Here is a 25,465-nt window from a genome sequence, read left to right as displayed (position 1 = left end):
CTTTATTTTCCACTGCATGCATCCGATGAAGTGAGCTGTAGCTCACAAAAGCTTATGCTCAAATAAATTTGTTAGTCTCTAAGGTGCCACAAGTACTCCTTTTCTTTTTGCAGATACAGACTAACAGTCCTGGGTATCTTGAGAACCTGCCTTTCTCTTCTTACAGTTCTCTATCTTATTCTTTACCCACCTTCTAACTTATAGAGCAAATGAGTCAGGGGGCCGTACAGATCACAGCCTCACTAGCTACACAATCCTGATTCATTCCTTGGGCACTGAATGAAGGATGAGGAATGGTGATTTTGTAATGCCTCTATCATGGGTAAGCTGTACTTTTGACCCCTTTCTGTGCCTCTCGAGTGCACCCCTCAGGTATCCTGCCCCTCACTCTTGGTGAGGCATGTAGTTCTACCACTCTTAAACTGGATCTTTGGGCTGCAGCCCCCTGTTTCCAGTTGATAATCAAACAGGCCCAACTAGGTTTGACCCCTGTCAGCCCTTTTCCTCTGGGTACCAGTGGGCTGATTAAAGTGATTCAGAAGCAGCTTCTTGAAAACAAAGCAGAATTTATTCATTCATTCAAAGTTCTATATAGCACACAGAGTAAAAGGTTAAAACAGAGTCTCATATGCATATTTCGTCTCATCTGCACCTGAATCTTTCCTAGCAAGAATTTGTAAGTTTCCCTCACCTCCATCTCTGGGCTGGCACGCTGTCTCTTTCTTTCTGTGCTCCCCTGTCAGCATGCTGACAACTCACTCAACCCTTCCTGCCAAGGCAAGCATCTTCAAGGTTTCAGTATACCCTTTGATCCTAGGTTTTGGTCTAGAAGAATACGCTTGGGAGAGTAACTGGACTCAGGCGGGGGGTATTCCTCTATTAATAGTTTCTCCATTGTTTTGCACCTCCCATTTCCTTTGGGGCTCTGGCTGAGGGTACAAGAAGACATATATCCCTAGAGGGAGGGAGTGTGAATTCATTCACATGTACATTATATGCCCCTCTGTGTCTGCCATCACACGGTTAGCCTGCTGCACCAGTGGGGAGGTGTCCCAGCCTCCCTCTGGTTAGGCTGCCAGAAAGTTAATCTGCTGTTGCACAGCATCAATTTCCAGACAATTGGCCACTGGGCAGTTTACCCAGGTCTGTCCTGGCCCTTGGCAGGTATAGCCTCTCAGATCCCTGATATCTTTCCTCAGGGGCAGCTTGGAGCTTCTCATTTCCCTTCCCTGGTGAGCACCCTTATGTCCCTTCGTCTGAGTCTCAGCTTAGGCCTTCGGCTTTTTCTCAGAATCAGCCTCACTATCAACAAGCTCATCTGCCTGTGATACACAGATCTTGGGCTTCTGATCTTTTATCCACATTCTCAGACATGGGGACACACCTCATACAATTTTTCTGAACCAATGAGTTCATACAAAATATCTAGGTTAGTGATCCCCGGATCTTTTCCCCCATCTGGTTTGCCACCTCCATATTCACTGCATCTTTGTGCTTTTGCACCCCACCCCCCAAATCTTTTTATGCAAGCCCCAGACGTCAATTTAAGGAGCAGAGCTTTCTTATTCCCCAGATCTGCTCAGTGCATTTGGCTGTATGTCTCCCTGGCTTTTGCCCTAGTAAGGGGTCAGAACATTGAGCTGCTTTGCAGGGGGTGGGGGGGATAGGACACCTGATTCAAATCACAACCCTTCTCAAAGGTAATGGGGTAGGCATCAATATCCTCTGACACCTTAAATGGGGGCAACAATCTAGCATCTGTGCACCCAGCAGAATTGGTGTTTAGTTTACTGGGTCATTAGGCGTTTTGTTCCTCAATTTCTCAACCTCATTCTTGTGTTCACCTGTCCCAATCAGCAAGCATCTCTCTTTCAAACTGAAGTTTCTCCATTTCCAGCTGCAGTTTTTGCCACTCCAACTCTTGACTTGAGGAAACCAGCCTGAATAGGGTCCGATTGCTGCTCCACCTGCTGCGAACTCTCCAGTTGTGGTCTACACCTGCCCCTGGGAACCTGGCCTCCTCAAATTCCTCCAGACCTGCTGGGTCTCACTGGCCTCTGTGTCCATCATCCTGTGGTCCCTTTTGTGGTGATTTGGTGGGTCCTCTTGAGTCCTTACCCTGTGCTGGGATACCATTCCTTCTCTGATTGTCAGCAAACAGCAGCTCAACCAGTTCTGAATTTTTAAGCTTTTTTGGGTCTATTCCACTTTCTTTGCAAATCTCCTTTAATCACTTTTTAGGGAGTTGTATACAACTCATTTTCTTTACCTGTCCTTTCCGTCTCTCTTCCCCAAAAGAACATAAACCACTTTCCCTCTTGCTTTACTTTTGGCAATACTTGTCTTTGCTGCTGTCACTTACTGCAAATCACACTGTCATGGTTACAAGATATACTTTAGACCTATTCAGTCCTTCTTGAGTGCACCCATCAGGTGTCACAAGTCTGTGCGGTTCTACGCTGAGTGAGTTGTAGGAAGCCAGGCCAGTCACCTGAGAGGTGCATTTGAGAGGAACTAAAAGACGTTTAAAGCACAGCTTACCCTTGAACCATAACAGCCTGAAAAATTTAATGGGACAAGCAAAAGACACATTCTTGACCCCAGAGCTTTTCTTCTGCTGAATTTCAAAGGCATGCTGCAAACAAAGGTAGTATTGTAGCTTCTCATAAAAAGATCACAAGGAATCATTTATAATGAAAAGTGTTAGACAACCTAAGTATAAGGGTGACTGCTAGCTCACCCTATAAACAGTAATTATATATCTATAGAGAAGCTTCTAGGAGTTAACTGTATACTATCTGAGAGTTGTCATTGAAGTTTTTTTTGTAAACTAAAAATATACAGAAGTGTTTTGATTGCCTATATTTAGCCTTCATCTGTTGCTATCACAATTTTTAAAGCCTTTGGATCTTTTACTTGGCTGGAATATTTTCTTGTTTTATGATGACTGTAAGCCTATTGTGATAGACCAAGACCAGTTGGGTACAGCAGAGTAGTCCTATTGGGATCCAGGAAGTGGGCGGGCAAAGCTCGCCCACCGCTAAAGGATCCCCCCCAGCCTAAGGGAGAGATCCACAGGACCTGGAGGCCAAAAAATTACGGGGGACAACTAATGAAAAACAGGGACGGGAGTGCGGTCAAAGGGTCAAAAGAAGGGAACCGGATGGGGACACCGAGCAGAGAACCCCAGACAGCGCCCACCGCTCCTCAAAGGCGTCAAGGGAGTCGGTGGACGCCGCCCAGAGGAACTCTGCCTGGAGGCGTGAACGGACGGAGGATCGGAAATAGGCCCCGCAGTCGCAGGAGTACAGCAGAGTAGTAGAAGGCAGATATACTGGCCACTGGATAAGCAGTTTTCTGTTCCCTGACTGACCAGAGCAGGGGCTGCTCCAGTCTAGGATGGACACATGACTCCAAAAAGCCTGCAAAGGGTCAGTTGAAGCTGTTAGGCTAATGAGAACACCTGACTTCAATTAACCTGCAAAGAGTCAGGTGAGGCTGTTAAGCTAATGTGAACATCTGACTCTAATTGAGGCCCATCTGATACTATGATGGGCTCACTCCAGTCAGGTTGAGGAGAGCTAGAGGAGAGGAAGTGCATCTGAAGGGCTGGGTAATGAAGACACCCTCAAACCACTGGAAAGGGAGCCCTAAGGTAAGGGTGAAGAAGGCATTAAGAGAAAGAAGCGGGGGAGCTGTGGGGAAGTGGCCCAGGGAAATGTAGCAACTCTGGCAGTGAAAGGTCGGCTGCCAACAGCTGCTGCCGTTAGGGTCCCTGGGCCGGAACCCGGAGTAGAGGGTGGGCCTGGATTCCCCCCAACCTGCCACTACAGAAACATCTCCTGGAAGGGGAAGAGAGGCCCCCGTCAGGAGTGTTCTTGAATAAGACCGTAGGGACAACAGAGACTGTGGGAGTTCTCTCGCCAACCTCCTTGCTGGCTTATGATGAAAAGGGCAGTAGACTGTACCCTGGCCCTAGAGAGAGAAGGGCTATGTGGAGGGTTACAGTGAGCCTCTGAGGCTAGCATAAACTGCCTGGAAGCACGGGACCCACGGGGACAAGATCGGAGCTCTGCCACACTATATAGAATAATTATGGTTTATAATGGCTGTATAGATCATATAGAATAATTCTAAATCAATCTATTGTTTGCATTAACCATCAGTTGTTCGGGATTCTTAAATTGCTGTTTGATATACAATATATTTTATACTTGCTCTTGGAATTTTATATGTTCTTGGTTTGTTTTTGTTTGAGTATTATAATATAAATCTGCTTATTTGTCCAACAGTAGTAGAACCCCTTTTCCTTTTGTGTGTGTGTTCCAAGCAGAGCCCATTAAATTTACTGAAAATGATCCTGAAGTTTGGTATTGTAAGATTTGCCTGAAAACAGTGAAGGCTGAACACAGAGGTGGCTGCAGGCACACAAAGGAAAGAAGTTTTAATGATTCAATTAAAGCTGTACATCTCCAGCGAAATGGAAATGGGACAGCTTGAACTGTATCTAGAACTGGAAGAGATGCGTCAGCACCAATTAGCAAAAAGAAAATGAACCTACTGAAAAATCCTAACGTTCATATTTCATCCTCACAGCCTTCTAAAATAGAGAATATAGCAAATGCAGGTAAGCTGAATCAGAGAAGAATTTGAAACAACTGAAAATTAAGTTGAAACCTTCTGCTAAGGATAACAGATTTAATCTGAGCATTTTTTTGGTAGTTACATAATCACAAGAGAATTTTTCTTTTTTACGTGGAGCTTGAATCAAAGCAGCTTTCTTCTAGTGGCTAAGCTGGGCTAACCATAGAGTACATTGCTATTCAATATATTATGTACACAAACACACACCAACCAAAACGTTAAAAGAACATTATTAAGGTTGCAAAGTCAAGCATTCAAGTTAGGAAACAACAGAATTAAGGTTGCCTATGCAACATTAATTTGGTTCCCTTGTGCATATGCATTATGATTCAATCTTTCATTACGTGATCATTTATTATCTTTCCCACAGGCCCCCTGTCTCATTCGGTGCACAGCATGGAGTTGCTGTGGGGATAAATCGGGTTGTGTAGTGAAGGAGACAGGAGTCCTGCTTCATTTGTTGCATAAGTTAGAAGGTGTATAGTGAATGAGGTAGGGGACTGCAGGAAGAGAAAGGAAGGTCTCCAGGTTAATGTTGTTGAATGCTGCCCTAGAAAACTGGATTCTGTCCCAGCCTCTGCCACAGAGTTCCTATGTGCAATAACCCCTCATCTCAAAGGGATATTGGGAAAATAAATTCATGAATGTTTGTGATGCACTATGATATGGTAGTGATGAGCCTGTGGGGAAATTAATAATTCTGTCTTCAGAGCAGGGTTTAATTGTGTGCCATAAACAAGGCATTGGGCCACACATTTAATGACCAGTAGAAAGCAATACTATTATTATACATTTATTATTTGCATTACCGAAACACTTAGGAGCCACAGTTATGGACCAGGACCCCATTGTGCTAGGAGCTATATAGATCACCAAGATTGCCCCTACCCAGGAGAGCCGACATAAACAAGTATAAAACAAGAGATGACAGATGGATACAGACTGACTTACTGGAAGAGATCAAGGAACCAATGAGACAATAATGATCAGCAGGATGGGCAGTAGTTTCATAGAATCCTAGAACTGGAAGGGACCTTGAGAGGTCATCTAGTCCAGTCCTCTACATTCAAGGCAGGACTAAGTATTATCTAGACCATCCCTGACAGGTGTTTATCCAACCTGCTCTTAAAAATCCCCAATGATGGAGATTCCTCAACCTCCCTAGGCAATTTATTCTGGTGCTTAACCACTCTGACAGTTTTTCCTAATGTCCAACCTAACCGCCCTTGCTGCAATTTAAGCCCATTGCTTCTTGTCCTATCCTCAGAGGTTAAGAAGAATAATTCTTCCTCCTCCTCCTTGTAACAACCTTTTATATACTTGAAAACAGTTATCATATCCCCTCTCAGTCTTCTCTTCTCTAGACTAACCAAACCCAATTTTTTCAATCTTCCCTCATAGGTTGTGTTTTCTAGACCTTTAATCATTTTTATTGCTCTTCTCTGGACTTTCTTCAATTTGTCCACATCTTTCCTGAAATGTGGTGCCCAGAACTGGACACAATACTCCAGCTGAGGCCTAATAAGCGCGGAGTAGAGCAGAAGAATTACTTCTCGTGTCTTGCTTACAATACTCCTGCTAATACATCCCAGAATGATGTTTGCTTTTTTTGCAACAGCGTTACACTGTTGACTCGTATTTAGCTTGTGATCCACTGTGACCAGCAGATCCCTTTTTGCAGTACTCCTTCCTAGGCAGTCATTTCCCATTTTGTATGTGTGCAGCTGATTGTTCCTTCCTAAGTGGAGTACTTTGCATTTGTCCTTATTGAATTTCATCCTATTTACTTCACACTATTTCTCCAGTTTGTCCAGATCATTTTGAATTTTATTCCTATCCTCCATAGCACTTGCAACCCTTCCCAGCTTGGTATCATCTTCAAACTTTATAAGTGTACTCTCCATCAATGATTTAGATAATGGCATAAAGATATTGAACAGAACCGGACCCAGAACCGATTCCTGCAGCACCCCACTCATTATGCCCTTCCAGCATGACTGTGAACCACTGATAACTACTCTCTGGGAACGATTTTCCAACCAGTTTTGCACGCACCTTATAGTAGCTCCATCTAGGTTGTATTACCCTAATTTGTTGGAGAAGGTCATGCGAGATCGTATCAAAAGCCTTACAAAGTCAAGATATACCACATCTGCAGCTTCCCTGCTATCAGCTTTCTCTGACAGGGTAACAAGCCTTGTTATCAGGTTGGTTTGACATGATTTGTTCTTGACAAATCCATGCTGACTGTTACTTATCACCTTATTATCTTCTAGGTATTTGCAAATAGATTGCTTAATTATTTGCTCCTGTACCTGGAAAGATAATGAAGTTAAGCTGACTGGTCTGTAATTCCCTGGGTTGTCCTTATTTCCTTTTTATAGATGGGCACTATATTTGCCCTTTTCCGGTCTTCTGGAATGTCTCCCGTCTTCAATGACTTTTCAAAGATAATTGCTAATGGCTCAGATATCTCCTCAGTCAGCTCCTTGAGTATTATAGGATGCATTTCATCAGGCCCTAGTGATTTGAAGACCTATAACTTGTCTCAGTAATTTTTGACTTGTTCTTTCTCTATTTTAAACTTTTTGATCCTAGCTCATTTTCACTGGCATTCACTATGTTAGACGTCCAGTTGCCACCAACCTTCTTTGTTTCAGTTTTCACCAAGAAGTCATTAAGTACATCTGCCATTTCCACATTTTCTGTTATTGTCTTTCCCCACTCATTGAGTAATGGGCCTACTCTGTCCTTGGTCTTCCTCTTGCTTCTAATGTATTTGTAGAATATTTTATTGTTTCCTTTTGTCCCTAGCTAGTGTGATCTTGTTTTGTGCACAGGCTTTTCTAACTTTGTCCCTACATACTTGTGTTATTTGTTTATATTCATCCTTTGTAATTTGACTGAGTTTCCCCTTTTTGTAGGACTCTTTTGAGGTTTTTGATCATTGAAGATCTCCTGGTTAAGCCAGGGTTGTTTCTTGCCATACTTCCTATCTTTCCTACGCAGTGGGATAGTTTGCTCTTGTGCCCTTAATAATGTCTCTTTGAAAAACTGCCAACTGTCTTCAATTGTTTTTCCCCTTAGACTTGCTATATGGCAAAAGAGAGATTTGAAGAAGGATAATGAATTACTTTTGCGGATGTTGATGGGGAACTTCTTCCAGGCGTGAGCGGCAGCATAAGAGGAAGCATGAATGTGCTTGATTGAAAATTTAAGAAGTGAGCAACGGAGGCTGGCAACATGGACTGATCAGAGGTGATAGGTAGGGTGGGGATGGGTCATGAAGAGCCTAGAAAGTTAAGGTAGGGCTGCAAACAGAGGGATGGTATGGTCAAAGCAACGGGCTAGGAAGATGATCTTTGCAGCTGTATTCTGAATGACATGAGTGGGCAGGATGGCATTTGCCAAGGCCAGAAAAAAAGGATGATGAGAACATAGATGAATTTTGAAAATATCTAATAGCAACCTGTTCTTTAAGTGAGCACCATCTATTCTGTGCACTAAATGAGGCAGGGGTTCTCTGGAAAAAATAGTGTTTCATAATACATACACACAAAGGGTTCCACAGGCAGCCTTAATTTTGGCATTTCCTGAATCAGTTTCCTCCTACACACTGCCTGAGTGCCAACAGGGGGCAGTTACTGGGAACACAGGATTGAGAGAGAGGTGCACAGCCTCACCCTGGCACAGAGCAGCTGCGAGCAGCCATTCCAGGGACAATGTGTCTTCACCCCTTTAGCCCTCAGCTGGAGGGAACAAGCACAGTTGTTCTGTGTGGGTGCTGCTTACACAGTGCAGTCACTTACAGTATCTGTAAGAGGATGGAGCATGTGCAGTCCAGGACCTGCTCTGTGTATGCTCTGTGGGGATGGTGCAGGCAGAGTCTGGTCAGCACTAGGAGCTGTGAGAGGCTTGAGTATGCTCAGCAGGGGCAGAATCCTCAGTAATTTTAGCTGTTAAACTTTAGCAAATGTCTACTAAGCATATGCAAACTGCAATTTTTCAAATTTGGCCAAACTGGGATGGATTTTTACAAGGATGGCAAAAAGGCACATCTCTGACACAAAGGCTATTCCGCTGCCAGATTTCAGGTTTGTGCTCCAAAGTATCCGGTTGTTAGAACTTTCCAACAAAAAAGATCACCAGATTTTTTTTTTAACATTGAAAAACATTTTTTCCCTGGCCCCATTCCCAGAAATGGCTGAACCATTTTGGCTGAAATTAAACAAACAAAAAACCAGCCTGAGGCAGATACCCAGTATGGAACATTTTGAGCTCCAATGTTTAAAGTTTAGTAAAGTTTAAGTAACTGAAAATAGGGCCTTATAATGGGAAGTGTCAGACAACCTAACAATAGGCTACCAGACCAGCTACAATTTTGTGTTGAATTATGAATTGTGGCCGAGCTTGTGCTGCTGTGAAAGGGAGGACAGTGGTTGGAAAGTACTCCTTTGGTGGGTAGTCATATCATGTGTAGTAGAGAAGGAAGAGATGTAGCCTGCACAGAACTGCTACCCTTGTCTCCCCCAAACTCCTACATTGGTGGGCAGGAGGTGGTAGAGAATGGTAGAGTCTTGGCTCCACCCATCTAACATGGTCACTACCACCCCAGGGACTGACGATACACTTGCATCGGGTCTATATCTGGAACAGGATACTTTCCGCCTCAGAGCAAACGGGAGCCTAGAAAGCGGATTCTGACTCAAATTCATAATCTGCCCTGTGCTCCAGGGACAGCACAACAATGTGTTTACCCTTAGTTAAAGACTCATGACAAAGCCATGATTTACACCTTTTCATAGGCAACAAACACTTTACACATGTGCTTATATTCTAGATCTAAATACACGTTATTTCTGAGTTGCAAAGAGAATATTGTAGTGAAAAATATATGTAATTAAATGGACATAATGAACTTAAAATTTAGCCCAAAATATGTATACTTGGAAAGTTTTTTCTATAAAAAAAACTAACACAATAAAATTTTAACTATGCATTGAAGAAGACATTGTTTATAAACAAATAACTATGTACCTGCAGTGTTTGAAATCCAAACATTACAGAATTGAGAATCTGAAAATGAAACAGATTTCATTGATTTTTCATTTTCTAAACCGAGAGAAATGCAAAAAGTAAACAGAGCCTGTGGTGGGATTACAATTCTTATGATGCGGTCACTTTTAATAGTTTTAGCTGATGTCACCAACATAGGTAAATAAAGGTCTGTTTATAACTTGCGCCATTTAAGTTGCTCCTAAAATCTTCTCAAGGATGAGAGGTGCCTCAAGGTGGAGGCTGTATTAACTTTTGGACTGATTTTTTTTCCACTCTTTGTTTGCCAGTATTTGGGTATATTGCACAAACACCAAAATACTGAGAGAGACACTATTCTTAGCGCAGTTCCATACTGGAGATTTCCAAGACCCAAGATATTTGGCTCTGCTTCTTCGAACCAGATTTCAGAATATTTTAAGATTCACCCATTGCTAGTTACTATTGACTTAAATTGGAATTTTCTCTGAGTAAGTCATGCCCCATGGTCCAACTTCTGTTCCAGTTGTAATTTATAATTACAAAGGGTAGGGATAGTAGAAGAGTGTATGAATTATTTGATGAAGTGGATGCTTGAATCAGTTGTATGTGATTATCCTTTATCAATTAGGATATATTTTTATCCTGCTTATGTTTAGTGTTGGGTTTATAACATGTCATTTTCTCTCTATTTATAAAAAAAGTAGATATTGAAATGTATTTAAAATTCATATTTAAGTGTTTAGTATTGCTATAATTTTTACCAGAAGATTATACATATACCACACTAGCTGCAGCCAGTTTGACTGGGTAATATAATAGTGGCTGCAATAACTGAACCTTTTATATCTAGTATGCTGGTTCAAAACTACCCCGAATTAGTAGTGAACAAATTTTCTATTGTATGGCTGTTTAGAGACAGCCAGAATCAGTGATCAGTAACGAATCAGTGGTCTCAGTTCAATTCTCGGGGATCAGAGTCCTTATCATAGAAGATACCATTGCAACTGGCACTAATTACAAACCTGATTGGCCATCTAAGTGCAGACACCAAAAAATTGATAGAATTGCATCCTGGGTTACAGGTGAGAGACAGAGAGACCAGTCTGGGCAATAGCTTTTGGGGGTTTTGTTGGTCCTCTCTCTCTGAAGCTGCTTCTCAAACTCTGCATGTATGAAATGTGTAATATTGCAAAACATTCTTATATGTTGCATTGGAATCTCAGTCTCAGAAGTGATCACATGGGTTTTTGTCTGTGAAGAGTAAATTTGCTTATTGGTCTCTGTAATAGAGCCCTCAGAGGGCCAGGTGGTGTAATGGGCAGTACACCCAGTATTGCCTCTGAGCAGGAAGGCCTTTCAATCAGGTTCCTCACCCGAGGATAAGTTTAGCTTCACCTTGGGTTTGCAGTGTCCTTGTCCTCTGTCAGAGGGGAAATGGCACTGGAATGTGGCTTATGACCCTGCTGCAGCTGGGGAAATTGTTAGGGGAGCTTGGGCCCTCCCATTCCACCAGGTTCTGACCCAGGGCACTGTGGGAGTCAACAATATGTGGTACCCTGGGGTACCCTCAGAGTGACCCTCCTTGGATCACTTCCTACCATCCATCTCTTCCCATGTCTTCAGTTCCACTATAAGATAACAAAAGAAAAAGAAAAGCCCCAACTGGGCTCAAGCACACACTCCTATTTCTCACATGGAGGTGTCTTCAGCACCTTGTCCAGGAGCTCTCAGGGTAGATCTGTCTTCCTGCCCCTGACTGAGCTGAGTTACTCTCTTTTAAGCTTCCTCTCTAATTGGATCATGCTCTGCAGGTTGGAAGGGGTGGGGCTACCTGGGCCCAGTATTGTCCTGTAACTCCTTTGGACCCAGTGTGGAGTTTGTCACAATCTCATTAATAGAATATACATTTTTAGTTCTGTATTCTTAAGCAGCCAACATCACAGCCTGACAACTGTGATTACCCTCAGTGAATAACAGAGCAGGCTGTTAAAAAGTCTTTAAGAAATATTCTAAACCAAATAGAGTCAAACTTGCTGAGGAAATTCCCAGCATGAATAGAGTGAGTACTTCATGCCTTATATACCAGTTTTTTTTAAAAAAAACCCCCACACTTATTTCCATACAAGGTTGTTGCTACCAGAAGAAAACATTCTGAATGCCTGTAAGAAAAAAATGACAACTTGGTAGCTTTTATAGCATCATTAAAAACTTATTTTCCTTTGTAATCTGGGTACTAAAAATTGCAGAATGTAGAAAAAATGTGGCTACCTATCTCTGTCACCTGTCACCATGGAATCAAAATATATTGCCGGGGTGGCCAAACTGGGGCTTGCGAGCCATATGCGGCTCTTTTACCATTAAAGTGCAGCTCATGGAGCCCCCTCGCACGTCCCCCATTCTCCACCTACCAGACTTGGGGGGAGCTTGGGACTCCTGCCTTGCAGTGGGGTGGTGGTGTAGAGCCTTCTGCCCAGCAGGGAGTGAGGTCTTGGGGCTTCTTCCCAGCGGGGCGAGGGGTCTTGGGGCTTCATCAGGAGCGGGGCTGAAGCCCCGAGCCCTGGCAGGCATGCCCTAGCTCTTGAACGTCTGAAGATTGTCATATGCGGCTCAGAGGGTCAGTAAGTTTGGCCACCTCTGATATATATTGCATAATTTGTAACAATAAATGGACCATGGTTACCATTACTCTTCTGTGACTTCACCTGTATTCTGAACTTGGGTAGTTTTTATAGGAACACCTGCAACCAGTGTTCTCTTTAAGAGATCTAAACTTCAGGCTGGCCACATTAAGGTGGTAACTGTTATCAACATGTAGCGTAGCATCCATACAAGTGAATAGTGTTGATGCGTCTTTTGTTGAGGTAGAGTCATTTATCTCTGGCTAGTATGAACCAAGTCTTCCATGTTCTCTTGGTCTCACTAGGAGGACGGGGCATTTCTGAAGAGACAAAATATATAGAATACAAAATGCTGTAACACAAATGATGCTCGTGTCTCTGAAAGGGGAAAAGCCAAAAATTAAGCCAAATTTCTTGGTATAGACAGTTTAAACAGTCTATACCAAGAAAATTGAATATACTGTGATTAAATACCAAGAGTTCAGAACTACCACTGCTTAGAAGTGGGATAAATCTTGTTCAACCGGCAGTAAAAAATTACATTTGGATAATTTTACCAGAATATTTAAGATAAATTCAAGGACAATCTTTTCCAATAGCTTCTTGCTGCTTCTTTCTTTTTACACTTTGTCCCCCAGCTCTTTTTATTCTGCAAACCAAATTGTTGCTGTATGTTGTGTTATGACCATTTATAATACCCCACAGTGGTCCCTTTTGATAGCTTTTGCAAAAAGTAGTTGTATTTGTCCAGTCATTTGATGTGGGAGTAGAGCTATTGACTGTATAATTTTAAACCAATAAATTAAAATCAAAATTTTATCTTTCATCTTGTGCTAGTGGATATTGCAGTGAATTGTAAATAGTATGAGAAATTCAAACAGATTTTTCTATCGCTTTAGCGTGGCGAATCGGTCTTGCTAATGCTAAATCACACCACAGTGTATACATGCATTTAATAGTCAGAGATGTATTGCAGCTTCTTTTTAACCACCACTGGGAAATTTTTCAGTAAAAAGTAAGCAAAGCCCTCAGACATGTTGCAAATTTTTTAATGGCACTCTTCAGAGGCCACCTTCCAGAAGCTCTAGGCTGTGAAGCAGCAGATGTTGCAAACAAGCAGAAGGAGGAGAGTGTGAGATTTTTTTTTTCTTTAACAGAATGAAAAAAGAAAACTGAAACAGTCTGTTCAAAAATTATTTCCATTTCCTAGTCCAAAAGACTGTTTGTTGGACATTGTTCAGAGTTCCATAAAAGAGCACACTATTGAGAGCTCTTTTTGTTGTCTACTGAGTCAGAGCTCTTTCTGGCTTATTCGAAATAACACCTTTGCTATTACAATTTTATTATTTTTATACACTGGGGTTACATATGATTTAGGACGTCATTTACTATGCTGCAGTATGCCTTTTCCTTTACCATACTGTAGTAACGAATGGTTGAGCACCTGCATCTTGAGTCAGATTGACACAATTCCTGTTGTTCAGGCCTAATATAAATAAAACAAGCGTTTCAAGAAAAAATAGTTGTTGGGGTGGGGGAGATATATATAGGGTGATTTTAAAAAACCCACAAAACACTAAATATTTTTGATTGACTCATTTCTAGTTTGAAAATAAGGGCTTATTTTTTTGTCAGATTTGCTGCTTTTTCAGACAGAGCTAATGGCAAATTCAAGAGTAGAACAGAAAGAATTAACATCCTTGAATTCAAACGGGAGACTGACTGTGTTCCTGCTAAATATTTTGCCAACAGTACTTATCAGTGGAATGCATTCAGCATGTCACTTGGGCCTTCTTGAAAGGGGATATTATTTTTAAATTTCTACAGGGAATCCATTATGTTCCTTAAAATAATTTTCATTTGTTGGTCTATATTTCATAGGAGCACTACAAAACTAACATTGATGGTATTTAAAGTACAATTCTCCCCTGAAAAGTGACTGTATATCAATGTGAAGTTTAATATGTATTATGTCTTAGTGGTTTCCACATCACAATTGCTCAGTTTACAAATTAAAAGATGGTGGTTTTTCTCACTGCCAGTTCTGGAGAATCAAATTAGCTTCTTTCTTTCGCCAAATCACTATTTATTAATAAAGGTTCTGGAGATGGTGATCTCCCCTCTGTGACACCTGTGCAACCCTACTGTCATCACTGTGTTTGCACAAGTAAATAACCAGAACCACGTAAACCCCTCCATTGATGCTGCATTAGAGGGAATGGAATCAAACTTTCTCTCCCTTATAACCAAAGTCTTCCCAGAGCTAACATGAGTAAAAAGCAGTTGGGACTTACATTGAGAGCAAGCACATATTACTCTGCACACACATGGGGAGCTTATCTGTTGAGCAAAAATGTGTCATTTCCACAGTAATTCTTTTCAAGGTAGAACTGTATTTTAATAATCACTATATTACCTAAAAATAAGATTATTAAAATTCTCAAGTTAAGGGTATTGGAAAGGGCAGTAATTTTTACTTTTCAAATAAAATGTTAAAATCTGATATTTAAACCGACTCCTTTATTATAAAATGAAGTTTTGTCTTTTTTTAATCACTAGTCAGAGGGTGGAGATGGATGGCAGGAGAGAGATCACTTGATCATTACCTGTTAGGTTCACTCCCTCTGGGGCACCTGGCATTGGCCACTGTCGATAGACAGGGTACTGGGCTGGATGGACCTTTGGTCTGACCCAGTATGGCCGTTCTTATGCAGTACCAGCAATCTGCATTTCTTTTGAAATACCCCTCTAGTGAATTCGTTGACAGGTTAGCATTATCTTTTGGGACTCAGAGTATGTCTTGTGAAGAAAATATAGTTTTCCAGCATCTGTTACATGAACAGTTTTTTCTTACTTTTTTTATTTTCTATGGGGTTGACTCATCCTTGCTAATGTCTCTGTGTGGAACAATGATCTAAGTGACAGAGTGAGGAGCTTCCTAATTATTTTGATCTAAATGTGTTTTCACAAAGTATTCCTTTTGGAAGAAGCACCCAATTACTCTGACACTGGCAGAAAGCATTGTAAAGAGAGTCAGCCAACTACCTTTCCTCTCCCACAGCATACACATCTTTCCACTTTTGTGCACTGGACTGGTTTTTTTATTTTTATCCTAATACCAGGGCTTAAAAATGTATAAATAATAGAATCTTTAGCAGGAAAAAATGTTAATTGAAAATATAACCCATCCTTGTTGGCAGTTGTGGATAGTCTCAAAGTTTGGAGGTTTAGTTTAGAAAAAGCTTCCGCTACTTAACTCTCTGATTCAATAGGTACGGTATTGGTCATCCTCTTAGTTTTTGCCTCTCTCACTTAGCTTCTGTAGACTGGTTCTGGGGCTCCTTACTATGATTCCAGTGTTTCATGTGTAGATATGAGCAAGTTTAGTAGAAGTTGCTCTTAAAGGTTTTGTTCCAGGTTGTTGATTGTATATATTAACCATTTTCTGGGTTAATGAGCTTTTTCAGCCAGGCTTCAGTGTTCTTTGTTCAATTGTCCAAGAATCTCATATTGTTGTGGTCAGGAAAAAACTCAGGCTGTTAGTTATTTCAAATTTCCATTATTGGAAACACCAGGTTCTAGGTAAGTTTGGCCAATAGCTATACCTGAGAAAGCCGGGCTCTCCACCTCAAGAAGCACCTCATGGAAGTCGCCATGAGGCCTCAGTCCAACCCACGCCAGGGAACCCCGTGTGTATATGGGCCTGAGCAAGCCAGGAGTGCACCTCTGGCTACAGAGATTGAGTCTGGCTCTGGTGGTACTGCCGCTATGGACCCCATGACAGGGCCTAGTTGGCAGGCAAGGAGGCCTGTGCATAAGCATGCAGTAAGTCTTCCTCCAAACCAAAGAAGGACAATGTTCCTTCCATGAGTTCCAGCCACAGAGAGACTGAGCATTTCAGCAGATCCCCTGGTACTGAGCACTGACACCTGTCTGCCCTCAAGGTCTTCCTCCTTTAAGACAAGGGATCTGTCAGTTCTGGGGCAGTCCTCTGCTCCGACACTGGCTCCAGCTATGGAACAGATATTGTTAACACTGGGGCGATCAGAGAAATGACCAGAACCACATGAGTGGTTCATCGTAGAGAACCGAGTTCTCCATGGCTTCCTCTGCAAACTGCACTGGGGAGGTCTGATTCCTATCCAGGACTTGGTGAAATCAGGTCACGCTTCGACTCATCTGCCTGTGGTTTATGTGTTTCCACCGGCTCTGATGGTACCACCATCAGAACTGGGATCTGAGTTCTTGTCATTGGAGGATTACAATGGAGCACAAAGGCTGCCCATTCCCTACCACCACTATGAGTACTCTAAAGGACTGCTACCAGTGTGGGAGTACCCTCCTCTCCAGCAGCAGGGAAGTCATTGGTTGCCCTCTCCATGGGGCCTCCACAACATCTGCCGGATCCATCTTGCTGCCTTTATCAGGGATCCTGGCCCCAGTACCCACCCTTGGAACCTGCCCATTCAGCCAGGGAGGCTTCGCCCCTATCGCCGCTTAGGGCGTGCTGAACTGGTTGTGGAGGACAAACCAATGAGTCCAGATGTGACAATACTGCCGGAGCAAGAGCATTTCCCATCATCCTCTCCAATGCTGCAGTAACTTCAGCCGCCCCCTCACCTCCAGATGACTTTCAGCAATTCAAGAACTCCTGCAAAGGGCGGTGGATGAACTTCATATTCCACTGCAGGAAGTACAAGACAAGCTCCTGGACATCCTTTATTCCTTGGTACCGAGCAGCATTGCTCTACCAATCAATGATGCCATTCTTCAGCCAGTCCAAATGTGGAGGCAGAGAAGAGAGACTACGTACCAGCTAAGTGGTTGGAGTTCCTTTTCTCACCCCCGCCCCCCCCCCCCAATTTCCTTGTGGTGTAAGCAGCAACAGAGAACAATCCAGGCAGCAACACTCATGCACCAACCTGACAGATAAGGAGGGCAGATGCTTAGACATTTTGGGACACAGGGTCTTCTCTTCAACAAGCCTCTAATTTCAAACTACCAGGCCTTGTTAGCCAAATATGACTTCCTTAACTATAGTAAATTATAGGACTTTACTGAAAAGCTGCCTCAGCTAGATTGAGTATGTTTCCAATATATCCTGGAGGAAGACAAGTCGGTGGCTAGAATGGCTCTACATTCAGCCATGGATGCTACAGATACCTCATCACACTCTTTGGCCACATGCATCCTCATACAGAGGGAATAAGGGTGCACTCATCTGGTTTCCCCAGAGAGGTGCAGAATGCCATTGAGGACCTTCCATTTGATGAGTCGCACCTGTTTAATCAGAAGACCAACAATTCCCTCCACTATGTCAAGGATTCCAGATTCAGACTTCGATCACTGGGTATTGATACACCTGCAGACAAGCAGAAGTTCTGTCACCTACACAGAGATTCAGGACTCCCCAGTTCTTCCACCAGAGTCCATACAAACCTACTCGTAAGTTCCAGAAGCCCCAGTGATCTGGCTCCCTGTGTCTGCCTTGGTAATCTTCATCATCTCACATTCAAACCTCTCAGAAACGATATTTGAGTGCCGCTAGAGTGCTGTCAACCACCATGGAAATGCAACCAACCCACCTCCTTTGGGGGTCATCTTACCAGCCTGGAGTGCAATAACAATGGACAAGTGGGTCCTGTATGTCATCCACTATTGCTATACAATTGAGTTCCCCACTCTACCTCTATCCATGTCCCCCGCCTCCATCCCTTTAAAGGGACCACTCTCATGATAATATCCTGGCCCTAGAAGTAGACTTCTACCACAAAGGGGAGCTATAGAATATGTTCCTCTGAACTATCAGGGCACAAGGTTCTATTTGACTTACTTCCTGGTACCCAAGAAGAAGAGAGGGTGGAGGCCAATCCTGGAGATCCATTGCCTCAATCACTTTATCCACAAGCCCAAGTTTTGTATGGTCACCTTAGCAGCCATCATACTGTCTCTAGAAAAAGACATGTGGTTTACAGCTCTCAATATGCAGGACACTGATTTTTACATAGACATCCATCCAACCCACAAAAGATTCTTGTGGTTCACTGTGGGCCATCAGCATTTTCAGTACAGGGTCCTACCATTTGGACTCTTCACTGCTCCTTGGGACTTTTCCAAAGTTTTCTCTGTCATAGCAGCCAACCTCCATCGCTTCCCCAATCTTGGTGGCTGGCTTATAGTAGCACAATCCAGAGACAGAGCTGGAATCTTGACTTCCATGTTGCTCAGACTTCTTTCATCCCTGGAAGTCAGCTTCAATGTTGAAAAATCAACTTTGATTCTCTCACAGTTCCTAGACTTCATAGGGGCGTCCATCAACTTGGTCACAAGCTTACCTATCCAGGGACAGGTTCCAGGCTCTGCAGGAACTCATCACCCGGTAGTCAACAGTTCATCTGTCCCAGTCAGGACTTCCTTATCTCTCCTTGGCCACATGGCAGCCCGCACATAGGTGGGCCACTTTCAGACATATGTAGGGCCGCTACGGTTTGGTGCAGGACTCTTTGACGGATGCCTCATTTGACATGACTGCCCTCCATTCAACTGTACCATCCAAGGTACTGCTTGTTAATCACCCTCAGTGGAATACAATAGGGACTATCACTCTAAGAAGAGGAGGTCATCACCTCGGACGAAACCATGAGGTGAAGAGTGCATGCACAGACCAACGGATGCTACTACTTCCAAATTGTCCAGTTTCGGATGCATGGCGCACATGAGTAAAATCTCAGTGGAATACAGATAGGGTCAACACATCTCGAAGAACCTCCAGTTACAGGTAAGTAACCTCCTCATATTTATCTATTCTGTGCTGCATGGTTTTCTTTCTTGCAGTGTGTTCTGAGCTGTTGTATAATCCCCACTCTTTCTTTCTGCTTTTATATATTCTTATTAAAGGATGAAATATTAATTCTTCAAACTCTAAAATAAATGAGTTTTTAGTGTTACTATCTCCATAGGTTGTTTTGCCTCGTCATGTGTTAGAGAATATCCCTGAAATTTTGCTTTGAACTCCAGATTAAGCATTTGCATGAATTTTATTAATCGGTTGGAATAATTCTTAGCGGTTTTTTTTGTCTTTTATCTGTAAATGCCGGCAAAGTAAAGAGTAATGTAACAGCTGATTAACACCTGATGTTCTGAAAGGATTAAATGTTTCCCTTTATTTCACTGGGGTGAGAGTCTAGAAACATAGTATCTCATTATCCCCTCTTTTAGAAGGGGAGCAGACAGGTCTTTTCTACCTTTGTGCAGGTGGAAAGGGAAATAGAATAGCAGCAATTGAGGTAAGCTCTCTACTGTATTTCTGCTTTCTGGTCCATTCCCACTATGTGGAGAGTGCCAGCAGCTTTTAGGCCTGAAGGAGAACTGTACTGAAGAGAGAGATTTAGTGATTTTTGGAGGTTCCTGCCCCTCCTCCTTTTGAGTTTATAACTCTTCATGTTATACACCTTTCCCCAACTTAAACCACAATGCTAATACTGGAAGAAAAGGTCTTAGGTCTGTATGCATCACAGTGAACATTACATCAGCGTTAACCAAGCAATGTTATGTTATTGATGATATTGCCAAGAAATAGAAATGAAGGCAAACAGCAGCAGTGATATAGTGGACTAAAGGTTGGGAGACCTGGGTCCTTCTCCCAGCTTGGCTATTGACTTGCTGTGAGACCTTGGGCAAGTTACTTAACTTCTGTTTCAATTTCCCCATCAGAAAAATGAAGCTAAATAAGACTTACCCACTTTTGTAAAATGCTTTGAGATCTATGGATGAAAAGAGCTATGTAAGACCCTGAGGTTAGGATGGTGTGTTCTGTAATTGATATGTTAGCAGCTGTATTCAACTTCTGTTGAGAGGCCGGAATACTTCCACCTAGTCTGGCTTGATATGGGCTATCTTTCCCTTCTTCACTTTTCACATAATCTAGGAAATAACTTTTTTTCCTATTTAAAGGGCCATCTTCTCCTGCTTAAATATGGAGGATGTTCTTAGCTATTCCCCAGCCATTAGCATTCCATTCCAACTACCAGCAACTCTAATTTACAGGAAGACAAGATAATCTTCCCTCTAAACTCCTTGCCTGGAATCTGTTGCCTTTTATATGTAAAAGTTGGCCCCATGTACACCTAAAGCCAAGACAAACCAAAATGCAGTGTGAATAAGCACAACATGCCCAGAAATCCTAATACTACCATCCCACCCATTTTTTGCCTACCACCTTTCCAGAGTAACAACTCCTCCTCCTCCGCCTCCTTCCCAGTGCCTCCTGCACGTCACAGAAGAGGTGTTCAGCTGCGTGCAAGAGGCGCTGGGAGGGAGGGAGAGGAGCGGGGATTGGTGTTCCCCAGGTAGGGGGCGGAAAGAGGCAGGGAAGAGGTGGGGTTGGGTGGGCGTGGGGCCTCGGGCTGAGAGGGTGGCTTGGGGGGGTCCGTGAAAATTTTTAAATCAAAATGGGGTCCCAGTTTCCTAAAGTTTGAGAACTGCTGCACTAGATAATACTTAGTCCTGTCTCAGTGCAGGGGACTGGACTAGATGACTTATCAAGATCCCTTCCAGTTCTATATTTCTATGATTCTATTCTATCATTAAATTTCACAATACTAGCTCATCTTAAAAAAATCCATAAGGAACATTCTTTCTTTAAAATTAAAAGTTCAGATTTAAATTAATTTCCTCCTGCTTCAGTGGAATTGACAGATTTCTCAACCATCAGCATTAGCCATCTCCTTTCAGTCACCCTTTGCTGACCATCTCAGTGCTCTTAGTTCTGTTTCAGATATGTGGGCTCTCACTGCCATAAAGGTTTTTGTTTTGCTCCTACTCGGCCATTATAGTCCTCCATAATAGCAGTGAGAACTGCTGCACAGCATGCTACTCCAACTATAGGATGCACATTATTGCAGATTTTACCAAAGTTTCAGGTAATAATGAGTAGCTGTTGTTTTGTTTTCTTGCTAGGTTGCCACTTGCATTTTTTCCCTTCCCCACCTTTCCCTTTTGCAAATTATGTGCTCATGCTAGCATTTGTTTGATTCAGAAAAGTCATCGTCAGGGACCCTTAGGATGTGTACAGAGGCTGCTTGGGAGCACACAGGTTAGCATGTTACACTGTAACTGTGTTAGAACCCTCTTCAAAATTTCATGAAAATCTGACACATGCACAGTATAAAGAAGGGCTGAATAGAGTCCAGTTGTCAAAACAATATTGAGCCAATAAGCATGTCATGGGTGGAGCTACTGCAGTGTGGGTTACACAAATAATTCTGAATGAAGATCTTTTTTATGTTGGGCCTGAATGAACCAGGTTGCACTGTTTTGTAATATGTTTGTAAACAGCTTTATTTTCTTAGTATATGCAGACAAATCTAGTATTTTTTCTTGATGAAGTATTTTATTAAAAGGATTGATCGGGAGGGAGTTCTTATGAATTTTTCATGAGCTGGTATGTTCAGCTGAATGAATTCAGTGAGTGTCAGTGTATAGCTTGCAGACAAGCCACATCCACAAGGAGGCTACTGACACAGAAAGCACTTTGGCGCATTTTCAGAGGGAAAGCTGGGCTGATAAAGCTCTGTCTGATAAAGCATTGACTTATTCTTCGATTTAGGCTGCTGCTGTTTTAGGTAGCTTTTCCATTCGGGACTCAGCCTTGTGAATGACAGGGCTAGGCTTTGCCAATCTATCAGCATTTGAATCTGAAGCTATGTCTCTGTGATGTGTTTTTTGGTATGTTTTTTGAATGGTGAAAGCTAACACAACATCCAAGCTATGACAGCAAAAGATTCTTCTAGGGAACTTGCTGCTCCAGAGTCAGATATCTACATAAAGACTTTCAAAGAACAAATGCATTTAGAACTTGAGCTTCCCAAACTGCCAGGGAACAGACCCACGTCTCCAAAAATTTCACCTCGCAGCTCTCCAAGGAACTCTCCATGCTTTTTCAGAAAGTTGCTGGTGAATAAAAGCATCCGTCAACGCCGTCGCTTCACAGTGGCGCATACATGGTAAGATCTGTTTGATATCTATTTGTCTTTACAAGCCAGTGCGTGTGCGGCTATGTTTTTAACGCTGAAAAATAAGCTGAGATCCATTCATAATACTTGCTGCAAGTGTGAAATGAACAGAACAGAGGGCAGCTGAAATACGTACAATGCAGTGCCTGTACAATTGTCATTCAGCTTCTGCTCTCCAGAATACGTACAGCATATAATGCATGCATCTGTAGTTAATCTTCATTGAATAAAACAGGCACCCACGAACTTTCATAGACATATTGTAGGCAAAGCATGTGGATTTCTTTCAGAGGAATCTTTGAAATGCTTTTTCTTTCTATATCAACTTTGATTGCAGGTAACAGTAGAACATAGACTGGGTCGTTTTTGCTATGCTACTGTCAGGCTTAAATGCTGGTAAAGGCTACAACTTTACTGAGTGGCTTTTGACTATTTTTGTTTGGTAAAAATGTTGTGCCTTCTTTCAGCCTCCTTTTTTAAAAGAAGGTTGTAGCTAAGATTCATATGTTTTAAATTGACCATTTTTGGGCAGTCAGCAATTTGCATGCTGTTACAGTTGATTTTGAGCTGAAGCTTATTACCACTTGGTGAAAATACAAAGGGAATTGCTGTATTAAGCCAGGTAAATGAAGTCATAAGGGATTAACAAAAGAAAGAGTGGCTCAAATTTCGAGTGGTTCATATTTTCTCTCCTAAATTCATTGTGTGTGGTTTATGGATACAAAACTTTTTTTATATAAACCTACTGTAGTCGACTACTAGAGCCAAATCTCCAAACTTTTTTAATAACATACATGTTTGTATAACACACTCGCACACAGCCACATTCATTAACTTCCCTTTCTATGAACTGAATCAGAGAAGGAAAGAGAGCACGAGGGAACCCCATATATATTTGTAAGGACCAGACATTTTAATATACCAAAAAATAATTTACCCTTTGTATGTTTCTCCTTTCATAATGTAGAATGTTGTTCTTAAAATGGTGTGTTTGAGTTGTGTTGGAAAAAGGTCAAAGCTGCATTTAAGCAAGAACTTTCTGAAATGAAGCACTAAACGTCCTTTGCCTTAGATATTTGTTTATGGCAAATTAGCAGCTGTAACAGTCGTTCTGGCTCTAGATCTGTGAGAAACTTTTAAGAAAAAACACTGATCATACATACAGGAATACGAGAATACCAAATTTATTATGTAATTTTTTTATGAACTTGTAACATAGCCTTTTATTCTAATTCATAGTTCGGGAATGGTGCATCTCTTTTTATAAAGAATATTATGGCACCCAAAGTGGTATAATAACTTTAGTATGGCCTTGAGCTTCATTTAGCCCTTTAATTGGTTACTAGCCAGTAGTGTCTAGGTCTGTATACATGAATTCCCTTGAATGTCTGTTATATCTTCTCATCAGGGGAATAATGGGATGTTAATTTCTCAATACATGCTGATGTGGGGTGGGGAGGAGGGGGAGAACATATACTGTGAAGAGTGGTACTTCTGTGGGTGTTTTGGGGGTGTAATCAGATTAAGCTCATGGTTAGACATATGTAAGGTTTAATTAAACCTTACATATTTAATCATAATATATTTTTAAAATATGGACAGATGGAAATTAAGTGTCTTCATTTGTCTGTATGTGTTGGGGTTTTTCTTATTCCAGATATTTTTTTAAAAAGTAACCATACTTGTTGAATTTTGTGAGGTTTTTACAATGTAATGGTGATGAACATATAATATAAATTTTTCCCCTCATATACTAAGTTTAATATTAGAAATACAAGAAAACCATCTATCCCAAGAATGTAATGTATTGTAGGTTTTGAACATATATGTATGTATAACACACCCCACCACCCCTAGCAAACAGTACGTACTCTCAATTTTATTGAGCAGATTACAAAATGAAAGGAAACAACTGAAATTAAAGTGAACTATTTAATTTTTAGATAACTTTTTTCTGAAATTATATTGGAATTTTTATGCAATTGTGTTACATATACTTGCCAAATAGGGTACTTTTGGTTTGTATATCTTGTTTGCTTTCTTTGTTTAGAATAAATTTCTTCCGCTTCCTCCCCCCCCCCCCCCCCCCCCCCCCCCGAAGATCCGGAAGATCAGTATACAGGGAAGATCAATATATACAGCATTAAATATCTTGTAACCTATATATTTCATAGTAGAAGGTCTAAAAATAATTTTATTCTCTAAGTACCTGATTCTGCCATCCTTATTCACACTGAGCAGTATTGTTGATGTCAGTGGCACTACTGCTGGAGTAAAGCCCTTTTCAGCATGTGAGGGTGGCAGAATTGGGCCCTCCTTGTACAAAAAAATACAAAAGATACTCTCTCTAGCACACATTGCTGTTTCTAACAGAGTTTTATTTAAATATTTGTCCTCAAGACTTTTTAAATAGTTCTTTAATAATATTTATATGACCTGGGTCACTTCCCCTATCTCTTAATGCATAATCCCCAGCTGTGCTGTGTGATGAGCCTTGCCTTTTTAATGAACGGAAATGAACTGATTTTTCTAACGTGTTTTTGCAATTTTCTCCCTCATTTTGGCTAATATTTTTATTTTTCTGTTTACTTTACATTTTAATGTCATAGAGTGCAGGGGCCATATTATCTGAAAGCACAGTGGAGCTTTAGATATTTTTGAGATGTCCATCTTTCTTTTAGATCAAATATGTACTAAATGAAGAAAATACAATGTGAGAGATAAATAAAGTGTATTGAGAAATGTATACTTTAATTTTTTCTGTCAGACGGAGGATCCTTCCAGAGGTGAATATACCATAACTGAAATGAAAATATTTCTTCATATTTTAAAAACTATACCCTATGGTAAATTATAAATCATATGCTGTCCTTAACTTTTGAAAATACAGCCTGTTTTGATTACAAAATAATTTCCAGTTCTGGAATTTAACAAGTTAATTAGTATGGTACGATAAAGTGATAGCATTTGAATTTGTTCCAAGCCTAGTGAACAACTACTCATCTTTCTAATTACCTGAAGTTGTACAACCTACTGTAGGCATATCAAAGCTTGCGGCATATGTCACATGTTGCCTTGCTAAATGAGCACTGTCTACACTGGTGAAACCAAATAGTAAAGACTTGTCTAGTTGCAACCCACTAGAACTGAAAT

General features: G+C 41.6%; 1 protein-coding gene across 2 annotated transcripts in view; it reads left to right on the top strand.

The window, feature by feature from the left end:
• PDE4B (phosphodiesterase 4B) overlaps window positions 1-25,465 on the top strand; it is a 396,360-nt gene that overhangs the window by 78,571 nt on the left and 292,324 nt on the right. Inside the window, exon 1 of one of the 2 annotated variants that reach the window (XM_043520764.1) lies at window positions 21,769-22,303. The exons of the other annotated variant lie outside the window; for it this stretch is intronic. Within the exon in view, the coding sequence (XP_043376699.1) occupies window positions 22,068-22,303 (236 nt within the window). The 5' untranslated portion in view covers window positions 21,769-22,067. Of the gene's footprint in view, window positions 1-21,768; window positions 22,304-25,465 lie in introns of those variants that run through there. 2 annotated transcript variants of the gene reach the window in all.

The sequence above is a fragment of the Chelonia mydas genome, chromosome 8 (assembly GCF_015237465.2).
Source record: "Chelonia mydas isolate rCheMyd1 chromosome 8, rCheMyd1.pri.v2, whole genome shotgun sequence".
NCBI classification, from domain to species: Eukaryota; Metazoa; Chordata; order Testudines; family Cheloniidae; genus Chelonia; species Chelonia mydas.
This window is presented reverse-complemented; position numbering and strand designations above follow the sequence as displayed.